At 37.1% G+C, this 15,157-nt stretch overlaps 2 protein-coding genes across 3 annotated transcripts in view; both read left to right on the plus strand.

The window, feature by feature from the left end:
• Positions 1-1,415: 1,415 nt before the first annotated feature.
• On the plus strand, positions 1,416-8,141 carry cwc15 (CWC15 spliceosome associated protein). The gene is made up of 7 exons (XM_039660018.2): positions 1,416-1,567; positions 2,174-2,314; positions 2,420-2,526; positions 2,616-2,716; positions 2,798-2,905; positions 6,666-6,820; positions 7,854-8,141. Exons 2-7 carry the CDS (start codon positions 2,184-2,186, stop codon positions 7,981-7,983), a joined length of 732 nt encoding a protein of 243 aa, XP_039515952.1. The 5' UTR covers positions 1,416-1,567; positions 2,174-2,183; the 3' UTR covers positions 7,984-8,141.
• A 1,164-nt stretch (positions 8,142-9,305) lies between these two features.
• acsl4b (acyl-CoA synthetase long chain family member 4b) overlaps positions 9,306-15,157 on the plus strand; it is an 11,671-nt gene continuing 5,819 nt past the window's right edge. Inside the window, exons 1-6 of one of the 2 annotated variants that reach the window (XM_039659655.2) lie at positions 9,306-9,420; positions 11,993-12,226; positions 12,325-12,502; positions 14,266-14,375; positions 14,460-14,595; positions 14,688-14,838. In XM_039659655.2, coding sequence (XP_039515589.2) covers positions 11,996-12,226; positions 12,325-12,502; positions 14,266-14,375; positions 14,460-14,595; positions 14,688-14,838 — 806 coding nt within the window. In that variant the 5' untranslated portion in view covers positions 9,306-9,420; positions 11,993-11,995. Of the gene's footprint in view, positions 9,425-11,992; positions 12,227-12,324; positions 12,503-14,265; positions 14,376-14,459; positions 14,596-14,687; positions 14,839-15,157 lie in introns of both variants that reach the window. The other variant, XM_039659654.2, reaches the window with a different exon arrangement.

Raw genomic sequence — 15,157 nt, forward strand, 5'->3', positions numbered from 1 at the left:
AGTTTGTATGCGTATCCTTATCGATGCATTAAATTGGTGAAATGGTGCAAGGTTCTTCTTATAGTTTAACATTCGAGTTTTATAAATACTATTCCAAGTGTACTCTTACTGTCAGTTTAGGTTAGTTTTGTTTACAATTTGGTTTTTAATAAGCAGGCACATTAATTCATTTTAGACTGTTGCAATTCAGTTAAATAAGCGGCTGAGTCCACGACTTTGACAGGTCTGTATCTCTGTACTGAATTTGTTGTCATAACAGTGTCATCAAAGCCTCAGGGGAGAGGTGGCCTCGTTTTATTCAGGTATTGCAAAACCTGCTAGATGATCCTGTTCTGAAAAGTAGCATGACAAAATAACGAATTAAACACAGTTTAAATGCTGAGCATTCACACAGCGGGTCGCTGCCTCATGGGGGCCGACATCATTCTCACCAGACCGTAAAAGGTTCTCACATGAGTCATGACCAACCAAATATGATTGGTTTATTTTGGTAAGATCTGTTTAATTCGCTTGTGAGAAAATGGCTGACGGAACAGAGTATTTATGAGTATTTCTCCAAAGTACCATAGACCGTAAAAGCCAAGTACTCATCTGTAACAGACATACTAGTAAATAGGTAACCGCACATTTTTGTGCGATGTTTCATCCACGCAGCTAGGTGTCAGTATAAGTCCATGTCTAACGTTGCGCAACAACAATATAAAACGTTAATGTTTAAAATTTAATTGTCAGTATTTTCTGTGTTTTTCGTTACATATATACAACAATCGGTTGGGTCCGTGTTGTCATGAAGTTTATTTGATTCTCGTTTTCTCGACTCAACGTTTGGGTTTGGGAAGTAGAAGGGAGGAAAACATATTATCAAGACTTAGAATAGGACATACAGGACTTAATAAAACACTGAAATTAATATCCAAGCATCCAACAGGACTTTGTGAATGGTGTGGAGAGGAAGAAACAGTAGAGCATGTTATCATGTATTGTGAAAGATATAAAGAGGATAGAGATACATTATTTGAAGAGATTCAGAGAAAATAGGAAACTGATATAACTTTGAGAATCATATTAAAACCAGAACAGGATAATCATAATAAGAAGCTTTATTTAGATTTTTGGAAAATACAGGATTAATTGACAGGATTTGAAAGTGTTTTTTTTTTTTTTTTTTTAGCCAGATGAGCTGAACACGCAGCGCTGGCTATAGTAAACATGTTTAATATAGTGGTTAAGGATGGGAAATGTTTTCTTGAAGTCTCTGGATCAAGTTCACAGTAGGTGGCGGTAATGCACGAAAAAGGAAGAAGAAGAAGAAGACTCAACGTTTGTCCCGCTGCGGCCACCGTGGCCCCACATACACGTGACCTTACTGTCTATGCACGTGACCGTAGTGTGCATGTCGCGGTGGCTGATGGGATATAAGTGATGAGCAACAACAGAAGAGCTAATCGTAACAAATAAAAATACAAACGCGCTTGATTTAGTTAGCTGTTTAGTGTTAGTACGTTTAATTTGTTTTCTCGTCGATAATTTCAGATTTATACTCGGGATTAATATCGTCCTGCTCCAGGTGAGTGTAAAATAATGTAACACAAGTAACGTAACGTAAAGCGAGCATGTTTTTATCGAGAACATAAAAATAGAAACAGTCAACATTACAGACCGTTAAAACGGCGTTGCACGTTCTGTCATATTCATTATCAAAATTCTAAAAACAAGGAACTTTGGAATATTTTCTTTGTTTAGACTCAATTAAAATGTCTAGGAATTGGGTAAAGTCATTCCATTTTGTCTAATGAATTTGATAGGTAAAAAGAAACAGAAACAAATATCATGAAATCCTGAATTGGCATACATGATCCTGAAATAATTTATCAATGCGTTATTACATACATTGAGGATCACATATGTTAGCTTTAATTTCGATATAAGTTACTCATTCTAATGCCAAAAGGAACATTCAGTAAATAATGTCTATATTTCCTTAAAAAATAAAAATAAAACATTATTCTGTGCCCAAATGCAATTTTGTATTTTTATAACTCTGGTTAAAAGCATGTTTCATGTGTTTATATGAAATCTCCATAGTGTAGAACACTTCTAAACTTTATCAGACACTTGAAGATGAATGAAGATGTCATTTCATTAAGTTGATGTTATAAATCATTTGTTTTAGGTAACTAAACATGACAACAGCGGCAAGGCCAACGTTTGAGCCCGCACGAGGAGGACGGGGCAAAGGAGAGGGTGATCTGAGTGCTTTGTCCAAACAATACTCCAGCAGAGACCTGCCAGGACACACCAAGATCAAATACAGGTGAAGTTGCTGTTTAGAGACTTTCTTTTTTCTTTTTGTGGACTCAATGATTGTGTGATAGTTTCATGCAGAATTAAAAAAACTGATATGCTTGTGTCCCTGCAGGCAGCCCACTCAGGATGCTCCAGAAGAGGTGAGAGCTCGTGATTTCAGACGTGAGCTGGAGGAGAGGGAGAGAGTTGCTGTTAAGGGCAGAGATAGAGGAGCAAGAGGTGAGGAAGCATGTACATGTGACTTTGTTTTGTGGCTTTGTTCAGTCAAGATGTGTTCATTGACCATGATCCTTTCCTGTTTCCTTCAGAGCACACAACTTCTTCGTCATCGTCTTCATCCTCATCCAAGCGGCCACGTCTGGATCAGATTCCTGCGGCCAACCTGGATGCTGACGATCCCCTCACTGATGTACACACACTTTATTGTATATACTTGTTTGGGGTGTACAGATTGATTTTGGCTGCAGTTTAAATGAGTTGTTTGTTTTAGGATGAAGATGACTCTGACTCTGGCTCTGACAGTGATGATGACACTGCCGCCCTGCTGGCTGAACTGGAGAAGATCAAGAAGGAGCGAGCTGAGGAGCAGGAGAAAAAGGTGAGCCTCACTTACCAATTATCTCCAATTTTTTTTATATCATCAAATAATTTCAGCTAGTGCTGGGTAAAAATAAAGATTTCTAGACTTTGGTAGGAACTACATGAGTTTCCTCCCGGGTTAGTGACGTCACTAACCCTAAAATGTACATAAACCCCGCCCCTGGGTACATGCAGTCCATGTTGAGAAGAGGAAGAGCTGTTGTAATCAAGCACATTTGTGAGTCAGCTCAAACTTTCCCGAAAACTCTTCTCCTGATTCACAAATACTTCGTAAACGTCAGATGTGATTGTGAAATGTGTGTGTGTATTAATGAATTCCAACCTGTCGTAAATGGGATGCACATGCACGATCATTCTCAATTACCATAAATGAGGCCCATTATATCCGACTGACATCTATATATGGGCATATAATAACATGAATGCGAATTAAAAAGAAAGTTCTCGAATGCAGAAATTGAAGTTTTATTATCAGAAGTTCATTCAAAACGCCACATTTTATTTTCAAGCGTAGCGTACATAGTGGTCTATCAGGTCCTAAAAAAAGGAAGTTGGCAGCATATTACAGATGCAGTTAATGGAGTTTCATCTGTTACTCGAACAGTCCCAGAAGTGAGAAGAAAATGGTTTGACATTAAGCTTGACAGCAAAAAAACGAATTACTTCACTTCGGAAAAATCGTATTCAAACTGGAGAAGGACCGCCATCGATCACCAATCTGCTATTACTGGCTTCTCAAAAAGAAAAAAACATATGTAATTACTATATAAAATATTTTTTCAAAATGCTGTTTAAATATGTAGCTACCCGATTAAGGTGAATTAAAATCAGTGTTCGAATTACGGGGGAGCTAAGAAAAGGACCTGGGCTCCCCTGAAAGCCTACTTTGAGACATTTAGGGGGAGCTCTAAAACACCGTCCATTTTTTGTGTCGCATATAGATTTTGATTTTCTGTACATTAAGGAGAGCGCGGACGAAGCCGAGCGGAGAATAAGAGGGGTCAAGTTCAAATGACAAACACCTGCTGACATTAGTGTGAGAGAGAGACTGGGAGCTCGTGCACGTATCCTGAGAGAAAGTGACTTCTGAAAGCTGTATCTAGCGGAAAGAGTGGGTCTACAAACTGTATCCAGTGAAGCTGTATCCAGCGGAAAGAGTAATTAATTATCATCTGTTTGTGTTGCCTTTTTGATATTTTGAATTAACGTTATTTGATCGCGACCACGCGCTGTAAAAGAGCCTTGTAAATAAAAGTGCACGAGTTCCAGCATTCTGTGTCTCCTTCCATCACCCACACACAACGAACCTGTTTTGCATCACACACTATTGTTTTTGTAGAGGTCTGAAATATTGAGAATTGCGATGGCTTACTTATAATAACTATTTAACATTTTTCCAAGCAGCTAGTCCCATTTGCAGTGTCCATTGCGAGCCCAGCAACACAGTTCAATAAATCCACTTCAGAAACGTTGTTGAAATAAAAGATGAAAATCTCCGGTTTTATTCTTTGGCTTCCGATTTACAGAAAAGAAAATGTGAGCTGGTTAGTTATTCTATTTGCTAGTGAAAATAAAAGGTTACTAATAAAAATAGCAATAAAGTTAGCAGTTATCAGGTAAAAAAAAAAAAAACGTTCGCTTCCACAGCTCTCAATATCTGAGTTACAGAATGAGAATCAACATGTAGCCGGAGTTGGCCTTTTCTTAAAGGGGCAGTACACTATTTTACCAAATCCCACAAGAACATGAATTTTAGTATGATTTCAACCTTTTAAGTATTATTTAACATCTTTAACCATAACATGGACTTCTAAATAAAAATTAGTTTCCTGTTTAACATTAATTCTTATGAACTGTACTTTGGCCTCTACAGTTTTAAATGCCCGAACATGCCCAAAAAAGGGACGGCGTTAAAGTCAGTCAGGGTCGGGAGGATCGGAAAATAGGGCTCCCCGAAAGCCACTTTGTAATTCGAACCCTGATTAAAATGCAGCCTTATTAATGAGCAAAACGTTCGGATGTGTTAAGCGCACCATTTACGTGTGGCTGGGAGCAGGTGTAGATTTCTTTCCTACCAACTAACATTTGGAAAATACGAACATTTTAATGAATCCAAAAATTTACACCAGAACCACTTTACACACGATTACACAAAAAAGTTTCATGAATGAGACCCACTTTGTGCATCTCACAACTTCCTATACAAGCGATTTTATAGATTATCCTGACAGAATATGTTAATTGAAGATAGTTAACTCTACATCAGAAACATAAATTCATCAAGTAACCTTTGAGATAGGCTCTCTTGCATTCTACATGTTGTCACTTCTTAGTCTCTCAATCTTTGTCTGACTCTGGTCTAAACATTAAAGGCAGAACAGTTTCTGACATTTTAGCATGTGTCTGCATGAGGTAATCAGAGCTGCTAACACACACACACACACACACACACACCTATATTCTTGAAGCTCTTCCCACTGTGTCGGGAGCTGTAGCTCCTTTGCATTTAAAGGGCCGGACACAAAACGGTGGTTTTTGCTAACCCTCAAAAAGTGACAACTTTAACATGCTGTATAAAAATATCTCTGGGGTATTTTGAGCTAAAACTTCACACACACACTCTGGGGACATCAGATATTTACTTTATATATATCTTGTGAAAAGGGCATTACCACCCCTTTAACTCTAGAGAGGAGCATTTTGCACTATAATACATTTTATGTATGTATGTACTTAATAAATTGCTCAGTATTTAATGATTGTTTAAATGAATCTATCATGAAAACAGTCACAGTACCAATATGTATATTTCAAAACCAAACTGATATAGAACCATAATTGTAACTAGCTGCATTTCCATTTACTTTTTAAATTGCACGAATTGAAAATACGGCCAACGGAAACATTTCAATTTTGCAAAAAACTCCCATATATCGCGAAAAAATAATTACGCTCGCATGAGTTTGTTTTTCAGGCAGTTCGAAAAAGGAATATTTGGCAAAACTGCAATGGAAACGGTTTTGCTCATTTACAGGTCACCTGACATAGATGATTTGGACTGAAGACGAGACGGAGTTCTTTATTAAACTCATAAAAGACAAATGAATTATGGGAATACTGGATTTTAAACCCCTAAGAAATACCACTATCAAGACCTCGAAGCAGATATGAGGGAGAAACACGTCATACGCAGCCACTCCCCAGTATAAGGGGCTTTCCTTGCCATTAATGCTTGGATAACATGCCTATGTCTCCTTCGTAACATGTCTCCTTCGATTAAAAATAATGGCTAGTGCGGTGGCTAAACCTAGTAACATCAGTTGCCATGATTTTTGTAATGACTTATTGCGAGAGCAAAGAATTACGTTTCAGTCGCTTAACATCGGTTAATGGAAACGCCGTAATTTCGCAATAGTTTTTTTATCGACATTTGGAAAATATTGCAAACGTTTTGCGCAAATCTGTAATGGAAACGCAGCTTACTATAAGGATATTATAGTTATTTTTGTATTATAAAAACTGCCTTATATATCCTAATTTATCTAATATAAATTGATTGGAATTAAATCAAATTGCAAGCTTGTGTATCAAAATCGAATGAAATCTTGACGTTTGTGTCAATACCAATGATCGTGGTCACCCTGTCAGGGTTTCTTTTGTGATATTGACCAGCCTTCATGTGCATCTATGCCTTTCTTTGGCTTGATATCTTTTTGGCTTGAGTCTTCACTGTTTTTGTTGTTCTGTGTGTGATTAAGGAAAGGGAGCAGAAAGCAGAAGAGGAGAGGATACGTATGGAGAACATTCTGAGTGGGAATCCACTGCTTAATCTGGCAGGCCAGCAACAGCAGCAACAGCAACAACTACAACAACAACAAACGCAGATCCAGAACACATTCACTGTGAAAAGAAGGTAATTTTGTGGTGGAAAAAAATGAGTAACAAGATTGTTTGGTCTTCTCCTTTTAAACCTTCAATCTCATGTTGCAGAATTATACCCAAAGCAAAAGAAAATGGTTAAAGGGTTAGTTCACCCAAAAATGAAAATTCTGTCAGTATTTACTCACCCTCATGTTGTTCCAACCCCGTAAGACCTTCGTTCATCTTCGGAACACAAATTAAGATATTTAAGATATTAAGATCGCTCCTGCATACTAGTCCATAGGCTTCTTGAGGGACTGGCTCTTGCTGTCCTCGAAAAATCATTAAAGACATCGTTAAAATAGTCCAAGTGACTACAGTGGCTCAATCTTAAGTTTATCAAACGACGAGAACACTTTTGTGCGCAAAAAAACAACAAAAATAACGACTTTATTTCAACTATTCGTTTATTTCTCCCTCTGCGCGAGTCAGGTTACTAGTTTAATAGCGTAAGCTTCTGTTATTGTACGTCACACGCATCACACACACATGACCAGCGTCGGCCAATAGTGAGCCTACGTGTGACGTAGCTCTACGCAATCACACTACGTTAACTGACTTACAGGCTCATGGAGAAGGAAGTGAATAGTTGAAATAAAGTCGTTATTTTTGTTGTTTTTTTGCGCACAAAAGTGTTCTCGTCGTTTGATAAACTTAAGATTGAGCCACTGTAGTCACTTGGACTATTTTAACGATGTCTTTAATGACTTTTCGAGGACAGCAAGAGCCAGTCCCTCAAGAAGCCTATGGACTGTATGCAGGAGCGATCTTAATATCTTAAATATCTTAATTTGTGTTCCGAAGATGAACGAAGGTCTTACGGGGTTGAAACAACATGAGGGTGAGTAAATACTGACAGAATTTTCATTTTTGGGTGAACTAACCCTTTAAATATAAGATTATGCAACACTAAAAAAAACTAATTTCACAAATTGTTATGTTGCATAGTAATAGTGTGGTAGTTTCTGTACTCTTGAGTCCAGCAATATCAACAGCTCCACATAAACATATTCTGTTTTTGGCAGGTGGGATGATGATGTCGTGTTTAAGAACTGCGCTAAAGGAGTGGATGAATCACGCAAAGAAAAGCGCTTCATTAATGACACACTGCGCTCTGAATTTCACAAGAAATTCATGGAGAAATATGTTAAATAAGATGTCCTGTTATGGATTTGTATTTCAGCAATTTGTAAAAGTTTTTTTCCTTTAGTCCGTTTTACATGTACTTCTTTTTGAAATATGGTCTTTGTGGGCTCCCATTCAGTAGTTGCTCTGTAATAGAAATGTACCAATAAACAGAATGAAAAAAAGAATGCTTATTGTCTTCTTTCTACTTTGTGGACCCGTTAAGTCATGTTTTACGACTTTTCACTAATCCTTTGAAAGTGTGTCTGTCTTTATCTTTGTGTTTTTATTCGTAGTCAGAATGACCTGTTGCTATGTGAGACCTGATTGTATTCATATCACAATATTAATTATTACACATTTTATTGCTCTGGTCAGAACGTTTTTTTTTTTTGGAAGTATCTGAAGCAGAGCCGCTTTGAATCAGTAGAGCAGATCTGACAATGCCAAACAACCTGACCCCTGTTCTTTCACAAGGACTTTCTATTCTGTACCCGCCTGTAATTTCAGCTTTCAATTTCAGCAGGTTATTCACTCCATTCAATGCAGTTTTATTTATTTAGGATTTTTAACAATGGTAAATGCCCAAAGCAATTGTACTAAGTAGCATGCCTTCCCCCATCCCAAGTGAGCTAGAAAATGGCAACAGTGTCATAGAAAAACTCTTGTGAGAAACCAGAGTTGAAAGAGGATACCCATCCTCCTATGTTTGGCCTTAATAATTCTTTGAAAGACTACATAGCATCAGAACTGTGCTTCTGTATGGACGGTTTGTCTAATATTAGTAGTCCCAACTGTTTCCTTTGAAAGAAAACCAGCCCTGAAGGATGCGTTTAGATGTCCTGATAGCACACAAACGGTCTGTAACCGAGTTAAAACCATAGGATGGTTGGTTGTGGTTGTGTCATGGTGAGGACAACGTTAGAAGCCCACAAGCATCAGTCAGTTATGTATTTATGTAGTCAAAGTTAATGAATCTTGAAGTTAATGGCACATTTACTGGTCAGACCTGTTCTGAGTTGGTAGCTGTGTGAACCATGACCACATAATTCAGTGATTATTCAAGTTTTTTTCTTGCAACAGTAAATGTGCATCACCAGAGTGGGTGTCTGAGTAATAGAACTGTGTTCTTCAAAATTTGAGTAAGCTCTTAGCACTGACGTGTATGATTGTGTAAGTGAGTTAAAGGAAAAACTGTCAAGACTACGTGTGTAAAGGAAACACCTCCTGATATTCCCTCTAAACCTCAGAACTTCCTCCACAGATCTGTCTTCTGATTGGCTGTGGCCAGCGGGTGGGCTCAAAATGAGGTTTACTGAAACTTTACAAAAGGCATCCAATCAGCCAAGAGAACTAGAGACGGATACAGAGAGAGAGAGAGAGAAAAGGGGAAGCCGAAACCTCCTGTTGCAGTTTGCCGTCTGTCTGAAGAAGCAAAAGAAGAACTGCTGTCCACAGTGTTTATTTGTAGGTAAGATTTCATTACACTTACAATTCTTTTGCCCTGGGTTTCATGTTTGTCTGAATGAAGATAGCTTTCTTTTTCAGTTGTTTACAGTAATGTTATAATTTTTATCTGCACTGCTGATGTTTTTGAAGTGTTTTAGCGGAGAGCAGATATGAGGTGTAAACTCTTGTAAGATATTAATGTAGATAAAATACTTTCTGTTCCATATGTGAATTCAGAAACATACAAAGACAGGTTATTTACTTTTTGTTTGATGGAAAATCAGATTGGACCTAATTAGTATACTTCTTAGTATATTAAGCCATTGTCCACCTTAAACCTTAATCTTTTTTGTTGATTGTTTCAAAAGTGACAATGTATTATATATGTTACTTTTGATTATTAAAGAATAATAGCTCCTTTCCCAATTGTTTATGAAAGGAAATTATTTAAGTGTCACAATCATGTAATTCCTCAATTACAGAAAGTCTTACAGAAACTGATTTATATTTTGCTAACACAAAATATAAAGTTTTAGCTTAAAGTCACGTGGTAATGGCAAAATTAAATCATTATAACATTATTTTTTTTTAAATATATAAATAAAAAATGGGTGTGTTATTATCTAACATGAACTAACAACAAGCAATATACTGCATTCATTAATCTTTGTCAATGTTGAAAAATGCAATTGTTCATTATTTATGTTAGTTCAATCAAAACCTTATATAAAGTGCCACTGTTATATTTTGTTATAAATAAAAAAATAAACTATAATAAATAATAAAAAACTATAAATAATATAGCCTATTATTCAAATTCTTGGGGTCTGTATGGATTTTATTTTTTACTAAAGCCTCTTATGCTCACCAATGCTGCATTTATTTGATCAAAATACAGTTAAAATAGTAATATTGTGAAAACCTATTACAATTTAAAATAACTGTTTTCAATTTCTGTGATGGAACAGCTGAATTTTGCAGCATCGTTACTCCTGTCTTCAGTGTCACATGATCCTTCAGAAATAATTCTAATATGCTAATTTGCTGCAGTGAAATTAACAGTGAACAGGGAAAACTGTGAAAAGAACAGCATATAATAATAATAATAATAAGTTATTTTATATAGCGCCTTTCACAAACCCAAGGCCACTTTACATAGTGGACAGACAATGAAACACAACAGCAAACAACCAAAACAATACAACAAAGACAGTTGTCTGTGTAAAGCTATGAGTTTGTTGTGGAGAAATGATCATTACACAGAAAGGTTTTGAGGTGTGCTTTAAAGAATAGAAGATTTGAGTATATAATTATAAATGTAATATACTGTATGTAAATATGAAGAGTTCAGATGCAAAAGCCTCTAAATGCCATTTGAAATTTTCTTCTTTAATGATGATTTTTATCAAACTTGCATATTTAAGTTCAGTAATTTCACTTAAATAACAATTAATAGGTAATTATCATTGCCATTTAAGTGAAATTACTGAACTTAAATATACACGTTTGATAAAAATCATCATTAAAGAAGAAAATTTCAAATGGCATTTAGAGGCTTTTGCATCTGAACTCTTCATATACATTTATAACAATGTTCTTTACTTTCCATTTTCGTCTATTTAATCCATACTTTCTTTAAGCAACTGAATGTAAGTATTAAAAATCTTGACTCTACCCAAACTTTTGCTTCACAAACAGACCAAACCACCAATGAACCAAAATAATGATTCTCTGATTCAGAAGGCTATACGTCTGCTATATATCATGCCAGATAAAGGTGATATCATCGTACAGGATGTGTGTCTAAAAGTTAACTCAGTCTTCTTGGACAGTTTTTCCAGATGTTTAAGTGGTCATCTGACTTCCTGAACACGCTGCTCGAATCCCTCCAAACTGTGATGTCATCGTTAGTTTGGAAACAGTGGCATTCCTGGATAGTATTATTTCAACTCATGCCGGTGGAGCATGTGTGTTTGTGCATGTTCTGTTTCTTCGCAAGCAGCAGTTCTTCGATATAACATTCAAGTGAAGCTTCTAAAACTGGTTTTGGTGGTTTATTCAGTTTAAACACGAGTTCAACTCTGAGAGCAAGATTGAACTGCTCTATTAATGCAGTCTTTGTAACATAAGACTTTAAAAAAGTCTCAATACTTGTGCCAAGAAGTAGCCTACACAACCGTTTCAATTTGATCTGATGTCTTTGTGTGTGGGTGCGTGTGAGTGTTGCACAGGGTAAACATTTAGTTTGTTTGTATACTAGCATTAGTCGGCCACAACCACGGATGTTTATTGAGGTTTCCTCAGGGTTTCTTGAACGTTAGTGGTAGGTTTGCAGTGAAGTAGTTCCTAAATCAGCCATTCATTCACACGCACATGAAACTAAATCCTACTCTTCCTCTTTTCCCCTCATCGTTCATCATGTCTACTGGATGTCGAACTGTTTTTCTGTGTCTTGTGAATCTCCCAGAGGGGTTTCTGGTCTAATTCAGGGTGTAGGAGACAACTGAAGATTCTTATCATGTGTTGTTTGTTACTATTTGTAAGTTGATGTTCATATGGAAATCAGTTGGTCTGTGTATGTTGTGTGTAGGTCATGTTGCCACAGTGTGTGAGAGCGCGGAGTATAAGTGGACGTCCAGAAGGGCCGTATCGGGCGGTAGAAAGCATAGATGCTCTCGCTACACAGGACTTTGAGGGCGTAGACACGCTGGACAAACTTTTTGCTCATGCTGTGAAGAGATTCAGTCAGGAACCCTGTCTCGGCACCAGAGAAGTCCTTGGTGAAGAAGAAGAAAAACAAGCCAATGGGAAGATCTTTAAGAAGGTAAATTCATCCAATGATTCAGGTAATTCTGTTTCAGTATCAGATGATCACAGTCAAGATGTTCAGGACAGTTGATAAAGGTGTGTTTTTGTTTGTAGGTGGTCCTTGGGGAATACAGCTGGATGACCTATGAAGCGGTCGGCCAAGCAGTGGAATCTTTTGGCTGTGGTCTGGCAGCTTTGGGTCAACGGCCAAAAAATACCATCGCCATCTTCTGTGAGACACGGGCAGAATGGATGATCGCAGCTCAGGCCTGCTTCAGACGCAACTTCCCATGTAATGCAACCACAACACTTTTTTTTTGTCCTCAGAAGAAGAGATTATGTAACTTCTGGTGCATGAATTTGATTGGCTTTTGCCTTTTCACTGTTTTTATCTCTGTACCTTTTTTTGCTCTTTCCAGACAGTATGCTTTTTTTTTCTTAAAGCTACACTGTGTAACTCTTTTAGTTTATTCTTAGCTAAAAACACTTTTAGCTAAGAATAATTTTTTTTATTCTTATTATTTAATTAATTATCTTTAGCTAAAAAATTTTTTAGCTAAAAACAGTTCTTTCAAAAATATATGTGCTCATTGATGTACATTTACTTCGTTCAAGTAATGAAGTATTCTCGTGAGTGTATAATATGCCATTGAAAATACATACGGGTAAGGGGTTCTAAAGTCGGTCGCCATGTTGCCTGTCCATCTTGAAAGTACATTAGCCAAAGAGGGACATACCCATTAATTCAAGCTTTGCCTTTCCCGTTTATGTTTGAGTTAACAATCAAGGATGAGGTCGAACTGGAAGCCATGTTAATCTTGGACTACATTGAGAGGAACAGAAACTAATATTCACTGGATGGTCATATACCTTTTCACCGCTAGATGGGGGTAAAAATCACACAGTGTAGCTTTAACTAGCAGCTATGGCCATTTTTAACTAAAATCTGCAAGGCTGCAGCTGCTTCCAGTTATTATGTCTGTACAAAACCAGCTTATTATGCTGCTTGATGTCGCAAACTGGTATTTGTATCAATATATATATATATATATATATATGTATATATACACACTGCAGTTGCTGTTTGGATTTAAATAGGCAAATACTTAAGAATACATGATTTGATCATTTATTCTGTGATTATTATGTTTCAAGCATGTTGTTTGGCAACAGTTCTTCTAACTCTAATTGATGGAGAGTGTAGCTTTTCATATCTTAAACAACCATGTAGAAAGACACGTCATGGTCATATAGGATGATAATGTCCAGATTCATCAAGCTCAAATTGTGAAAGTATGGTTAGGAGGGAGCATGAAGAATCATTTTCTCATTTTCACACATGAATTGGCGCCTCTGAGCCCAGACCTTAAATTCATGGTAAGTCTTTGGGATGTGCTGGAGTAGACTTTACAGAGTGCTTTAGTCTTGCATATTGCCATAATACGTCTTCCTTCCTACAGTACATGGTTGTTTAAGAAATGAAAAGTGACACCAAGACATCTAACATGCTAGAAGCATAACAATCACTGCAATTATGATCTAAACATAGACTAATTAGAGTATTTGCCGATTTAAAACCAAACAGCAACTTTTCTTTTTGTTTTGTTGCCTGGGCAATGTATATAAATTAAGGTGGATATTAGAGATTGGGGTTTTCAGTGGCTCAATCCTTCTACCGGTTACATCGATACACCAGTATGTGGTGTAAGGGACTATTTGTTTTATTCAATCACTTACTCAGCCGGGTTGTCAAAAGCACTGATTCATTTAGGACTAAAACAAATGACTATAATCAGTGAGCCCTTGAATCATTCATCTGTTTGTTTTAACAACACTGATTCATCTAGGAACGGTGCTACTTTTTGTCGCTTCGATTCGCAATAGTTATTGTCCTTTGACTTTGTTTAGAACTATTTTTGTTGAGAAAAAATAGACAAAGTAACAGGGAATATTTTGTCTAAAATTCACTACTTGTATAATTATTTAACAGTTCCATGCCTGGGCAAACCTGGCAAAATGGCCTGTAAAATAATAACTGTATGTATGTGTTTGCAGTGGTTACGCTGTATGCAACTTTGGGTGAAGATGCTGTAGCTTATGGGCTGAATCAGTGTGGAGCCACTCATCTCATCACCAGCACAGAACTGTTGCAGAGCAAACTGAAGGTACACAAACTCCTAGACTTGCACACAATGCTTATCTGTGTGGTCTGACTAACTTTCTATATTTTTTTTCTCTCTCTATCTCAGAATGTTTTGAGCGTACTCTCAGGTTTGCAGCATGTTATCTATGCAGGCAGTGAAGTATGTCACGCTGATTACCCACAGTCTCTCACCATTCACAGTGTGCAAGAAGTAATGAAGCTTGGGGCAAAGCCAGAGAACTGTGAGCGACATGCAAAACAATTACTTACGCAACCAAACTGTACTGTTTAACAAAGCTGATACACTCACCCTCTCTTTGTGTCAATCTCTTAGTAAGTGAAGAGTATGAGAGGCCGACTGCATCTGATCTCGCAGTGGTTATGTATACCAGTGGGTCTACTGGGCTGCCTAAAGGGGTGAAGATGCAACACAGTAATCTAATTGCAGGAATGGCGGGTCAGTGTCAGCGGATCCCGGGCCTGGGGTGAGAAACAGTAAAACCAACACCAGTTCACTAGTTTGCATGTTTTTTGTCATATATACCGACTGACAAATTACTTCCAGATTAAATCTCCTAAGTCACGCCTGGTTATGACATAATGCATCAGTAGGGTAAACCTGAATCAGAGTGTGTGATGGAGTAAATACAGAGAAGAATGAGACATGTGCGTGTAAAATTGTGCAAACAAATCGTAGGATCTGATGATTAAAAGCATGTAAAAATGAATAAGTTAGTGTCTTTCTAATATTTCAAGCTCACTATCAACTTAACTTTATTTGTGTCAGAGTGTTCTTTTAGTATT

Source organism: Pimephales promelas, chromosome 4, assembly GCF_988280905.1.
Source record: "Pimephales promelas chromosome 4, fPimPro1.hap1.1, whole genome shotgun sequence".
Lineage (NCBI taxonomy): Eukaryota > Metazoa > Chordata > Actinopteri > Cypriniformes > Leuciscidae > Pimephales > Pimephales promelas.

Bases quoted from the DNA above. Each gene is read 5' to 3' on its own strand.
- cwc15 (XM_039660018.2), top strand. From the start codon at position 2,184: ATGACAACAGCGGCAAGGCCAACGTTTGAGCCCGCACGAGGAGGACGG. The intron at 2,315-2,419 runs GTGAAGTTGCTG...GTGTCCCTGCAG, and splicing joins CACACCAAGATCAAATACAG to GCAGCCCACTCAGGATGCTC. The intron at 2,906-6,665 runs GTGAGCCTCACT...TGTGTGATTAAG, and splicing joins CTGAGGAGCAGGAGAAAAAG to GAAAGGGAGCAGAAAGCAGA.